Raw genomic sequence first — 14,000 nt, forward strand, 5'->3', positions numbered from 1 at the left:
TTTTTTTTTTTTTTTTTTTTTGGTCTTTTTAGTGATTTCTTGCTTTCTTCATGGATAATGTTCTTGATATCTTCCCACAATTCTTCTTGTTTTTTTGTTCGATGCATTAAATTTATTCTTTAAATGGTCTCTAAATTCAGGAGGGATATTATCAAGGTCATATTTTGGCTCTTGTAGACTTGTTTTAATTGTCTCCAACTTCAACTTGAACTAGCATATGAACAGTTGATTATCTGTTCCACAATCAGCTCCTGGACTTATTTCAGCTGAAGATATTGGGCTGCTCTATTGCTTCTTGCCACAGATGTAGTCAGTCTGATTCCTGCGTTCCCTCTGGTGAAGTCTATGTGTATACCCACCATTTGTGTGTTGAAGAAAGGTTTTGGAATGAATAAGTTGTTGGTGTTGTGAAGTTCTACCGTGCAATCTTCTGCATTATTTCTATCATCAAGGGCAAAATTTCCAACTACCAGTGATTCTTCGTTTCCAACTTTTGCATTCCAATCACCAGTGATAATCATCCTCTCTTGTTTGCATTTTCAGTCAATTTCAGACTACAGAAGTTGGTAAAAATCTTCAATTTCTTCATTTTTGGCTTTGGTTGTTGGTCTGTAAATTTGAATGATACTAATATTAACTGGATTTCCTTGTATGTATATACACAGTATTCTGTCACTGACAGCATTGTACTTCAGAATAGATCTTGAAACATTCTTTGCAGCCATGAATGCCACACCATTCTTCTTCAACTTCTCATTCCCAGCATAGTAGATCATATGGTTTTCTGATTCAAAATGACCAAAACAGGTCCATTTCAGCTCACTAATATGTAGTATATCAATCTTTATGCATTCCATTTCACTTTTTACAACTTCTAATTTTCCTAGATTCATACTTTGTACATTCCATGATCTGATAGTTAATGGATATTTGCAGCTGTTTCCTCTCATATTGAGTCATGTCCTTTAGATAAAGGAGGTCCTGAAAACTCTAATTTATCCATATCATTAAAGTAGGTCTACTTTGATGAGGCAGGTGCTCCCAGTCATATTTTAAGTGCCTTCTTATATGAGGAGCTTGTCTTCTTGCCCCGTATTGGACAATGTTTCAGGGCTATTGATAAAAATTTCCAGTAACATAGCAGACAGTGTTTCATTATTATTTGTAAGGTTTTCACAGCTCAATTATTTGAGAAGTGGATGGCCTCTTCCTTCGTCCAGGTCTGTCTCAGTCTGGAAGCACCACCAAAACTGGTCCACCATGGACATCCCTGCTAGCACAGCTTCCAGCCTCACAGAAATAGGCAGGTCACCACAGTACTACAAACTGACAGATAAGTTCATCTCCCTTAGCTGTTTCAACTGCTCCTCTCAATTCCTGGACTTCCCCCTACCTGATCCATCCACTGAACCTCTCTGCTAGTACTTCCAGTCACCTGAGAGGGTGCTTCCCCTGCCTTGCCTTACCCGCTCCAGCCCACAGCCATGCTGCTACTGTTTCCTGCTGCACAAAGTGAAGAACCACAGCCAATGAGAAATTCAGTAGCAGGGAATCCCCAGAGGACTCTGGTGCCATCACAGAAACAAGCTTCCACTTTGGTAACCATGGTCACAGAAACTCAGACTGAAGCCTCTGCCAAATAAACACAAATCTCCACAGCAGTCATCTAAAAGGAGGTGGGTTGTGATCACCACCATGTGAGTAATGATATTAATAACACTACCAGCAATACCAAAATCTACTACCCTCCACAGCAGGTTTGACTTTAGCAACCAAAAGTTGAAGTTAAATCAAAGAACAAGAGGATACAGTCATAATGAACAAATTTTCAAAACATGATTTATATGTAGCCAGATATTAGGTGAAAGTCAATCTCTAAAATATAACAAGGAATGAGAATTGTCATTAACATGTTAAAGTATGTTCCACAATCAGCTCCTTTAGGGAATGGTAGACTGACAGCAGGAATAGATAGGCAACTTCCAGAGAATGATGGAAACTGCAAGAAAGAGTGAATTGGAAATGCATAAAATTAAGAAAAATAGTCACACGATAATTGGGATGAAAAGTGCCTTCTGTGAACTGATTAATTGATTTGAAACAACTGTTTAAAAGGAAGCATGAACTTGAAATACATTGATGAAAAATGACAGGGAGTGAAAAGCAAAGAGAAAAAAAAAGGTGTGGAAAGCTGACCAGAACCTCCAAGGGCTGTGGCACAATATGAACTAGTGTAGTGCCGGTTAAGGGGTGTGCTAAAGAGAAGGGGAAAAAGAGAGGGAGAAAAACTACCTGGAAGAATAATGCAAAAACAAACACAACACACCGCCACCATCGAGTTGGATCCAATCCATAGCGACCCTCCTTGCATTTCCAAGGTGGTATCACTACGGAAGTAGATTGCCCAACCTTCCTTCTGAGGAGTGTCTGGTGGGTTTGAACCACCAGCCTTCTGGTTAGTAGTCACATGCCTTAGGTACTACGCCAAGGCAAGTAATTCTCCAAATTTGTAGAGAGACACCAAATGGCAGATTGAAGAAGTCCAGAGTACAGCAAGGATAAGTGCACACACTTGCACATGTAGAAAGGGGGTATTACATTAAAATATCCAAGATAAACAGAGAAAATATTAAAGACACCCAAAGAAGATGGAGAATGTATTTCTTGGAGAGTGATATGAATTTTTGTTTCATCAAACTTATGTAAGTACAAAGACAATGGAGTGAAATCCATAAAGTGTCAGAAGAGGGGGGAAAGTTATCCCATAACCTTTACCCAGTATGGTCAGTATGTTCATCTTTCAAGAATGATAAAGAAGACCATTATGAATAAGTAATAAAGAAAAGACTCTTAACATTTTCCCTATTAATTGCTCTAGGAGATAACTATCTCATTATAGAAACAATAATGAATTTTGTGTTTATCTAAAACTCACTGCCATTGAGTCAATTCTGATTTATAGCAACCCCCGTTGTTTTGCCCAGGTGGTAAATCCTTACATAAGTACATTGCCCAGTCTTCCTCCTTTCATGGAGGGCTCTCAGGGGAGCAGTTTGCTGACAGCAAGTTCTCTGCTAGCCCTTCTCCACATCTGATCTAGAACTGGCTCCCCAGCTTGCAGTGGTCTGGAGGTTACCTCAAGCTGAGTTTTCCCTCTTTGCTACACAAGGTGATAAGCACAAAATGGGCATTTTTAGGGCACAGAGTCCTCTACAGGCACCTCTACTACCCTTGGAGTCTATGATTACTTTGGACCTTAATCATTTTGAGTGTCGTCTGTAAAGTGATACCATCGACTACCTCGTAGTGTTTTTGTGACTTATCCACGGACAAGCAATCATACATACATTAGCTCTCCTGCTGTGGGGATTTGGTGCCAGACAGGAGTTAGAGATATAGATTAGTTTAGTGAACATCCAAACCCCTTTCATAGTCAGAGGAGAGGTTGAGAGGAGGACCATGAACACACAGAAAATGGGGTTCTGGGTTTAGACCAAATCTTTGACTTCAACACTCTTCTTAGACTCTTAGACTCTCAGCCCAAACTGACTTCCCTGTGTCTTTGGCTTAGATAATGATTCAGAATCGTAGGAAGGTTAAAATTTTCCCAAATTTGTTTGCAGATTCAATTTCATGATAGGATAGTATCATTATTGTATTTCTTACTGCATGTCACTGCTTGGAATATACTAACTTTCACCAAGAAACTGGGTGCTATAAGAGGTCCATGTCCCATGCAGGCTGCACTTCTTCCAGTACATGCATGTGCACTCCCACATATGCAAAGGCCCATGCATATATGCAGCCTCATATTTTCATTGTTATACAATGCTCTCTCTATGAAAGTGTGGCTGACTCACAGACTACATGAATATCACGTTCAACTCTGCTGCAAAGGGAAACTTTCAGTTACCTACTGAACCAACAGGGAAGTTCACCATTTTGAGTGATGGCCCAAAGTTAGTGTTTGTGGATTCCATGACCATATTCTGTGAAGCTGGGACTTAATAGTACCTCACACCCCACCAGCATAGTGTATCTACACTAAAGGCCTGGTTGATTGAGTATTTTCAGCCTTGTTCAGACTATATCCATTATTCACAAATGTCAAAGAATGGAAACAAGAGGAGATATTCCCATGATCACCAGGTGTATCGGGTGGTGCTCACATGTACTATACATCCACATATGGCCTGTGTCCTGCCATTGCCATGAGGGGGTGAAGTCCCACCTCCCTGGGTTTGGCCAATGCTTGTATCAGACAGAGAATCTATGTGCCACCTCCTAGAACCACTGTGGGAAGAAGGTGCATGGAGCAGCCCCATTCTGATGAGGAGCTCTGTGTTTGGAACCATGTGGCATCCATAGATGTGCACACAGAGCTGGATTTATTGCATTGTACACATGCATTTGTGTGCTACAGCTGAGGTAACCACCAGGGAAGGTGTTGAAAAAAAGTAAGGTGTGAGAAGACATAAAATGTGGATTCAGAATTATCAGTCGCATGGCTGCAGCATCTGGAAAGAAAATACAAATCGGGAAATTTATGAAGAAATATTAATCCTTTGTTATTATCAATGTTATACCTGAAGAAATGTGTTAAAATACACACACAACTGAATACATACTACCATGCCCACAAATGCACATGCTAACATAAATGCACACTACCACAAAGGTTCACATAATAGTGCTTTTCATTAACATACACATTGTTATCTATGCTAAGACACAATAATGCACACTAACAGAAACACTATTATATACACTAAGGGGTCCACACTAGCACACATGCACTTAAAAATATTTATACAATGCACACACTCACTAATACAGAAACATACTTATGTATTAACACACAGAGGAACACGCACTGCCAATATTACAATCAAAGAATCTCAGACATCAGCACATATGCTGTCATACACATCATAACATATAACATCACACACAATGATTCATGTCCATTGACATACACAAACACACACAGATAAAATAAATGACACAAGCATTCATACATTAATGCACACACACACTTCTTGGATTACAAGTATAGCAAAGTCTGTGGGAAAATCCTGTCTGTGCAGACACAGGGACTATCAGGAGAAGTGAAGGACTCCTTCCCAAGCTTCTTCCCAAGCTTCTTCCCACCTTCTCCCCAGATGGGCCCTGCGGTCTCTGGGTTCTGAGCTCCCCCTGCAGCCCAGCCTTTTCCCTGCAGTGAGGTTTTTGCCTGGACTCACTGTGTCTCACACAGTAATATCAACCAGGTTCACAGCAGGCACAAGGTCCAGCTCCTTGGAGAATTCATCGCTCCCATGTCTCTAGGAGTAGACGTTTGTCTAGAGGGATGGTTTAGGCACGTTATACCACTTACCTGTAGTGACCTGGTGCAGGAGCACTGGGCAGAAGAGCACGGGTCCAGTCGGGGTGGTGAGCTGCCCGAGTTCATTCTGAGACTAAGAATAAAAGCGTCCCTGTCCCTACCAGCTTTTTTAAAATTAATATTCAATATTCCTTTAAGCCCTCCAATAACCCTTCTCTCATTAACTCATTATTTTGTACATTGATGCTTTCATATATTCATGTATTTACAAACAACCTCTGTTAAAATGATTCCCACAACTTTAGGAGAAATAATGGGAATGGTTCTCAGCAGGAAAGCTGCCTCCCGGATGGCATTCAGAAGGGGCTGTCTCCATCCCAGGAGGCAGTTCATATTGAGAACCACCTGAAAGCTTCCCTGTGGAGGTGAGGGGTCACTGAATCTTGGGATTATAGCTGATATTCTACAAGTAAATAGTGGAGGAAGCAGAGCACAGCTGTGTGAAGGTAACAGTCAGACATAAAAGCCTCCTGGGTTTATAGGGTACTGACATTGGCATTGTTCTGGTTCCCTAGTGCTGCTCTGACAGGAATATACTACAAATGAGATGGCTGAACAAACAGGAGTTTATTCTCCTACAATTTGGAGGCTTTACGTCCAAGTTCAAAGTGTGAGGCTCTAGGGGCTGAATGAAAGCCCCTCAACCTTGGGCTTCAGCTCTACCTCCCAGCCACTGCAGCTAGAGGCTTTTCTTTTTTATTCACTCAGTATTGGCTGGTGAGGCTGACAAGCCCAAGGTCGACAAATAAAAAGGCACAATCCCAATGTTATCAAACCACATGGCAGGCCATTAATTTAAGTCCATTGTAAGTCTCAATTTCGGCAGAGCATGACAGGCTACTGAGCAATGACATGCTACATGCAGGGTCCAAGCATGCCATAAGCTAGAGACCATTCCCCAAGACATCTGCTTAAATACAAGAAATAGACCACATTCCCTAAGGCAGCTACTCAGCTGCTCCCAGTTGATTCCACCATGGAGGTGATGACCTGTCTCATCATGGGGAATACTACATGCAGGGGCTCAGCCACTAAACCAGGCCCAGCCAAGTTGACACATAAACTGAACTACCACAGACATATCTTCCCTCTTACCAGAAGCCCAGAGTGTCCTAAGGAGGAGCACTGAAGTCTGTGCCCTGAGTCTCATTGGAGAAACCCCAGCAGGAGACCATGAACTTGCTCAGGACTCTGGTCCTAGTGAGCGAGGGCTAGGCCAATCCCCTCCAGAGGGGACACTCTGCTGTTTCTGCGTGTGAGAATATTTCCCTCTTACAATGGCCTTTTATTATTTGGAGAATCAGGGGTAAGCACAAGTCATAAACTTAGACCCTAAGATCTCATAAAATCCCCTAGGGAATCCTGTTAGAGGGTGAGGAAGCTCCAGACTCTGACAGGAACCTAGCCCTCAGCCTCCCTTTGCACCTGCCCTGGGCCTTGAGCTTGGAGAGTACTGGGCACCCCTTCAGCCTAGCCCCTCCTGGATGCCGGGGAGGTGAGGTTAGTGTCTGGCCTCACACTGACTTCCTCTCATTAATTTTACAGTGGGCACATACTGCCGTACTTTGCCCCAACCCCCTTACAAGCCTCCAGTGCCAGGACCTCACTTCAGACTTGTCACACCTATATGATAGCTCTTGAAGCACAGGAATAAATACTTCTGGAAAGAGGAAAAGGTATAGGAAACTTTGAAGCTGACCAGCCTCTGGCTGCCACATGGCGTTTCTCGTAAGCCACCCTGCTCTTCAGAATAAAATTCTTCCATGTTTCTAAGCATGCCTCTGGGGCAGATTTTTGGTCCCTCAAACCCTTTGAGCCATTTACTGTTCATGGTTACAACCAACACACCCTCTACTTTGTCAAGCATATCTTTCTCCAAGGAACGGTCCCTTCTGACAACATGACCAACGCAGGTTAGATGAAGGCTGGCCATCCTCACTTCTGAGAAGCATTCCAGCTTCACTTCTTCCAGGACAGATTTTCTTTCTTTCTTTTTTTTTTTTTTTTTTAATCAGCCCGTGGGACTTTCAGTACTCTTTGCCAACACTACAATTCAAAGACATCAACACTGTTTTAGGCCTTTTTATTCATTGTCCAGCTTCCAAATGCATAGGAAGTTAGTGAAAATATCATAGCTTGAGATTGGCCCAACTTAGTCTTCACAGTGAAAACTTTGCTCCTTAACAAGGTAATAATATCCTTTGCAGTGGATTTGTGTAGACCAATACAATGTCTGATTTCCTCCCTGCTGCTTCAATGGGTGTTGATAGTGTCTCTAAGCAAAAGGAAACCCTTGACAATTTCAGTCTTTTCATCATTTATTAAGATGTTCCTTATTGGGAAAGTTATGAAGATTTTTGTTTCCTTAATGCTGAGGTGTAATCCATTCTGAAGATTATAGACTTTGATCTTCATCAGTAAATGCTTACAGCTATCTTCCCTTTCAGCAGCAACGTTGCATCATCTGCATATCATGGGTTGTTAATGATTCTCCCTCCAGTTCTAATGCTGCTTCTTCTTCATGTAGTCCACCTTCTCAGATTATTTGCTCAGTGTTTTTATTACCTAATGCCACTCTAACAGATAAAAACAGCAAATGAGATGGCTTTAACAAACAGGAGCTTATTCTTACAACTTCTGGAGGCTAGAAGTCTGAGTTCCAAATGTCAGGATCTAGGGGCTGTGTGAAAGCCCCTCAACCTTGGTCTTGAGCTCTGCCTCTTTCCCCCAGGCCACTGAAGCTAGAGACATCTCTTCACTCAGGGAGCTACTGGCTGCTGAGGTTACCAAGCCCACGGTAAACAAATAAAATGGCACCGTCCCAATATTACCAAACAAAATGGCAAACTATGGATTTAAGTCCACTGAAAGTCCCAAGATCAGTAGGACATGGCAGGCTGCTCAACAATGACGTGGCTATATGCAGGGTTCAAGTGTGCCATAAGTTAGAGACCATTCCCAAAGCTGTTTCTTATATACAGTAAGCAGACCACATACCCAAAGCAGCTACTCAGCTGCTCCAATAGATTCCACCATGGAGTTGATTACCAGTCTCATCAGGAGGAATACTACATCCAGCTCCCAGCCACTCAATCAGTCCCAGCCAAGGTGACACACAAACTTAACCACCACAGTCAGGAAGGCCCTGAAAATGAAGCTTCACTCTAGCAGGGCATCTCCACTGGGGACTGGAACTTGGCTGAACATTCTGTATATGATGCATCCAGCACTTCCTGCCCAATCTTCCCAACTAAGAAATGGTCAGTGAACACTGCCCTGGTCAGTGTGTCCCTGAACTCATCCCCTGACCTTCCACATGTCTCTTTGCACCCAAAGGGGTGGTCAGTTAGTCAAGGACTCATTGGCCCCAACGATGCTGTGCCCTTCCAAACATATATTTCCCAAAAAACACCTGGATGGGAATAAATGTGTGAGTTAAGCTTGAGATGCTAAGACATCCTTTATTGTAAGACTGACTGTGTTTCTCCCTACTTGGCAATGATCATAATTCAGTCAGGTAATAACATATGTACTTAGAAGAGCTGTCATACTACAATGAATGTTTTCACTTTCATTCATATTGTAACTTTAAGAAGTGGCAGGGTCATGAAAACCCAGTATGTCACCCCATACAACAGCACTCTAAAGTAAACTAATTGTCTTCAGAACAATATGAACAATGCATTACAAGCTTTCAAATGTTTTATAGAGAGTTACAAATAATATTATTGGAGCTTGTAAAACTACGCCTGGAATTTGAACACTAGAAATAAACTGTGGACCTATCAGACTCCTTCCAATTCTTTATATTACTTAAATATTATTGAATATATTGTCAAAGTTAGGGTATTTTCTTCTCTTCTAGTTTTTTTTTTGTGTGTGTGTGTGTGTGTGTGCGTTTGTGCACACATGTATGTAATTTTAATGTTACCATGGTGTGTCTTTTGAAATACTGTGACAATGTTCAAGGAAAAATGTAGGGATTTTTAAATCAATCAGCTATGATAAAACAGTAACAACAATTCTTAAACTTTCATTCATAGAACCCCAACCTCTGAAAACAAAAGTGTCTTTTTACCTTAAAGAAACAGTAAATGGTGTGTTTAAACTCTCATCTATTTGAACACATCAATCCTGGTTGAATCCTGGCATTCTTTATAGATAATTCTGCCTATGCATCGTTGCGGCACTGCAACGTTAATGAATTAACCTTCTTCAAGGCATTTAAAAACATTTTTACTTCACACTGTGTAAAGAACTGGAAATGCCCTCATTCACTCAGCCTATCTCATTTTAGAAAACTCCTAGTTTCTGTGACAACAGATTGCAATACACACGATTCTGGAAGAGAAGTGCATTTGAAACATGGCCTTTCCTCTCAGAAGCTCAACATCAGATCCAAACTATGAGTTATGGATTGTTGTAGACCCTGTGAGAGAACGCTGTACAGGGCACCCTGGGACTTCAAAACAGAGAGTGTGGGGAACGGAGAGATGGCTATCCCTAATGGGCAGTACATCAAGGAAGTTATTAATAATGCATTTTAGTTAATTGATTGTTTACTTTTGAGGGAAACAAAAATCTCAATGGAAACAAAGGCTCAAGACAGAATAGTTGTCAATAGGGAAAACAGAATAAACCTTTTCCATCATTCTACGAAGCACACTAAGAACTCATCTTTATGCACAGCAATGGTCTGAAAGAGTGGCATGGATGTAACTGAACACAATGAGAGCAACATGAGGGTAAGATCTGGTGGAGAGAATCCCAAACCGCACCGGACACGATGGGGACTGTGAAGGTTCCTCACTCCTGGACCCAACCCATCCAGACTGTCAGTCACCCTCCGGAGGCATAAGGAGAATACAGTGAGTCAGTTACGTGATTCTTACTTGATTCTGTGTAAAAGGTGAATCAGTTCATTCCAACACTGATTAAGAGTTCATCAGATTGTTTAGTCCACACTACAATGCACAATACAAAAATCATGGATTTCAAAGTGTATCATCACCTAAAATTATGGAAAATATAATTTGCCTGTTTTGACTTTATGGGGCTGATATGTGTCCACAATGCTTGTGCAGTTTTAATCCCATAAGCAACAGAAGACAGAGTGGGTGTATTACCCTCTTCTGTGGAAGATCAATGAACAAGATGTCAAGGGAATGACCGTCCGTGCCTCGTGTGGAGAGAAGTCCATCACGTTCATTTCCTAGTCTTCCTGGGCCCTGGTACACTCCTCTTACCTTCATATTGGTGTTCAGCCAACATACACTGCCCAGTACAGTCCACAGGGTGAAATGTCCTCCATCCATACCTCTATTCATTATGAAACAATTAAGGGGATGTATATCTACATCCTCATAAAAAGCCAATTAAATATATTGCCTCTACATTGAAAGTTGAGATTTAAAAAAAAAAAATCATTATCTATAGTATGTTTTGGAAGATAGATTGCAATGTTCACCACATGAAAGAGAAAAATCAATGGAAAACATAGAGATGAGGCAAGGAAATAAGGATAGTAAAGTGAGAGAGTCATTACGATATGGAAAAAGTTCAGAACAAGATTTGAAGTATTATATTCAAAATTGCCTCTAGGTTTAGGAAAAACACCAAACAGTATAATCCAAGGAACAAGCACGTCCCAATAATCTATGGGTCTTCCACGAGAATCCAATCACACCACATTTCCTTATATATCAGACAGAGTTCCACTGCCATTTGTAAGGTTATCAGTAGCCAGATCTTTCAGAAGTGGATGGATGTGTCCTACCCAGCTTGTCTTACTCTGGAAGCTCCGCTGAAACCTGTCCATGGGTGGCCTTGCTGGTATTTGAAATACAGTTGGAATAACCTGCAACCTCACATCAACATGCAAGTCACCACAGTATAACAAACAGGCAAGTGGTCTGTCATGTATAAAGTTCTACCAACAAGGCATCAGCCCTGAGAATGTGCCTCCTATTCCTCCAACTACAGAGGGTGTAATGAACAAGGAACCAGGGCCGGGTTCTGAAACTTAACCCCTTGTGGGTTTTGAAATGTCAAGACCAGAGTTCTACTCACCCTCAAGTTTTAGGAGCAGCAGTGATATTGTCAGGCCCATTCCTGATGGACACAGGCTCCTCTGAAAGGCACCTTTGCATTGATGACCCGGATGGACTCCGTGGACCCACCTTGGACTGCACAGCAGTTGAAGAAGTCAACCAACCCTTCTTCCCGCCCTTCTAGTGATCAGACAGGCATCGTGCCTCACAGCTCCTCTGCCTTCCTGGCCTCCTCTGCATTGTCTCTCACACATAAAATCCAGGAAAATGGAGTCCTGCCTTGTTGCTTCCATCTTAGAGAACCCAGACTGACACATGTTCTTGTTGTTTGTTGTTATGTGCCATCGAGTCAGACCCGACTCCTAGAGACCCCTCCTTGGGTTGCTGAGGCAATATCACTACGGAAGTAGATTTCTCAACCTTCCTTCCAAGGAGTGACTGGTGGGTGTGAACCGCCAGCCTTCTATTAGTAGTCAAGTGCCTTCGGCGCTACGCTACCAGAGCTTCTAGACTGACACATATGCTATAATAAAGTTATAATGATATAAACATGCTGGTATTGCAAATATAAACCCCACACCATCAATGAATTAGGTGACCTTGATGAACTGGTGTCAAAGTGTGCAGACCAGACATCACTGACTGGATTCAAACTGCCAGCCTTGGAGCTGGTCATCAGCCCTTAACCATTAGTGATGCCCAGGGACTCCATCTTACCTGAGTCTGATAGGAAGATACTCCCCAGACTTCCCTGAGCTTCATCAGAGCTCTGGTGCTGGGGATCCTGGCAGAGTCCTTTCCCTCCATAGGGGACAGGCTGTTTTCTGTGTGTGAGAATGCGTCCTCCTGCTAAAAGTGTTGAATTCACAGCTGTCAGGGAGAGGCCCAGAATCAAAAATAGAGAGATTCCCTGGGGAAACTGAGATGGAGAAGAATCCACAGACAACAGCAGGAAACCAGCCCTTAAACTACATCTACACTGCTCCTGGGTCTTGGTGGGTCTGGAGCGCCCCCTGCTGCTCGGCCCTATGCCTGCAGGGGAGGTTTGGGCTGGGCTCACACTGACTGCCTCTCACTGTGTCCCCTGCGCAGTAATACACGGCGGTGTCCTCGACTTTCAGACTGTTCATTTGCAGATCCAGCGTGTTCTTGGCGTTGTCTCTGGAGATGGTGAATCGGCCCTTCACGGAGTCTGCGTAGTATATACTACCCCCACCACTACTAATGGATGCGACCCACTGCAGGCCCTTCCCTGGAGCCTGGCGGACCCAGCTCATGCCATAACTGCTGAAGGTGAATCCAGAGGCTGCACAAGAGAGTCTCAGGGACCCCCAAGGCTGACTCAGGCCTCCCCCAGTCTCCACCAGCTGCACCTCACAGTGGACTCCTGCAAACACAGAGATATCCTGGTCAGGAAGCCGTCACACATGTCCACTGTTTCTCTCACTCATGTCCATTCACATACACTTGCTGTCCATAAAATTGCCTTTTAAAACAGCAACAAGGAAAACCCAGCCCCAAAAAGAGTCCATGGAGACTCGTCTGTGTTCAGTCCGGATCACTGAATGGGGACACCTGGAATGCCAGGGTTGGGGCTCCTCTCCCAGAGCTGCAGGGTTGGGCCTGGGCTGGTTTTCATCACCAGAGGGAGGGCCCTATTTGCATATCCTCCTCCTATATAGCAAGCCATGGGGTTGGATGAGTTCAGAAAGGGAAGTGTCCCAGAACAAACCTGAATATCCTCAGAAAATTTGTTGGGAATGATAACATCTGAGGAAATTACTTCTTCTCATGTGGCTTTGGTACCTAGTTCTTATACATAATTCTTATCATATTATCCCATATGCCATCATTTATTTCTATCTAAATTTTATAAGACAGTATGCCCTTTTATTTCCTTAGCATCTTTCACCCAACAAACTTATGTGAATTGAATCACTATTATGATGTCTTATAAGCATGCATTGGTTTTCATGCTCAATATTTTAGTGTCTGCACAAACTACACCTTATCAACTCACCTGCTGATGGACATTTTCATTCTCGCCAGTTTCTGGATATAATAAAAAACAATACTCAGGTTGAAAATTCCAAACCCAAACCAAACAGACCAGTAAACCTGGCCTTACCTCTTTTTCTTTTTTTTCCTCCAAATATTTTGGTTTTGTTCCACATTGTTCTCCCTCTCTATCCAGGATCTCCTTCATAGATCCCCTTCCAAGTGGTTGACGTTGGTAGCTAGGCACCATCTAGTTCTTCTGCTCTCATAGTCATATAGGCTGCAGATTGGATGGTGTACCAGTCGCTAAGACTAATTGTTTCCATGATTTTTTGGTTTTCTTCATTATGCTTTACGCTGGATGAGGAGAGACCCATCGTTGCATCTAGATGGCAGCTTGCAAGATTTTAAGATCCCCGTCGCTACTCGCCAAAGTAGGAGGTGGAACATTGTTTTGTGTACTATGTTATGCCAGTTGAGCTTTATGTCCCCTGCAACTATGGTCCTCAGCCCACAGGTTCAACTACTAGGTCCTTCTTGGTAGCTGGCTGTGACCAAGCAATGAC

The 14,000-nt window shown here is 42.7% G+C and overlaps 1 protein-coding gene across 1 annotated transcript in view; it reads right to left on the bottom strand.

Annotated features, from left to right (window-relative positions):
• Window positions 1-12,410: 12,410 nt before the first annotated feature.
• The window catches only part of LOC103212793, a 6,686-nt gene continuing 5,096 nt past the window's right edge, over window positions 12,411-14,000 (bottom strand). Inside the window, exons 3-4 of the mRNA XM_042783419.1 lie at window positions 12,923-13,011; window positions 12,411-12,823 (exon numbers count right to left, since the gene is read on the bottom strand). Coding sequence (XP_042639353.1) covers window positions 12,411-12,823; window positions 12,923-13,011 — 502 coding nt within the window. The remainder of the gene's footprint in view (window positions 12,824-12,922; window positions 13,012-14,000) is intronic.

The sequence above is a fragment of the Orycteropus afer genome, unplaced genomic scaffold, assembly GCF_000298275.1.
Source record: "Orycteropus afer afer isolate SDZICR_OR568_19922 unplaced genomic scaffold, OryAfe1.0 scaffold01105, whole genome shotgun sequence".
Classification (NCBI taxonomy): domain Eukaryota; kingdom Metazoa; phylum Chordata; class Mammalia; order Tubulidentata; family Orycteropodidae; genus Orycteropus; species Orycteropus afer.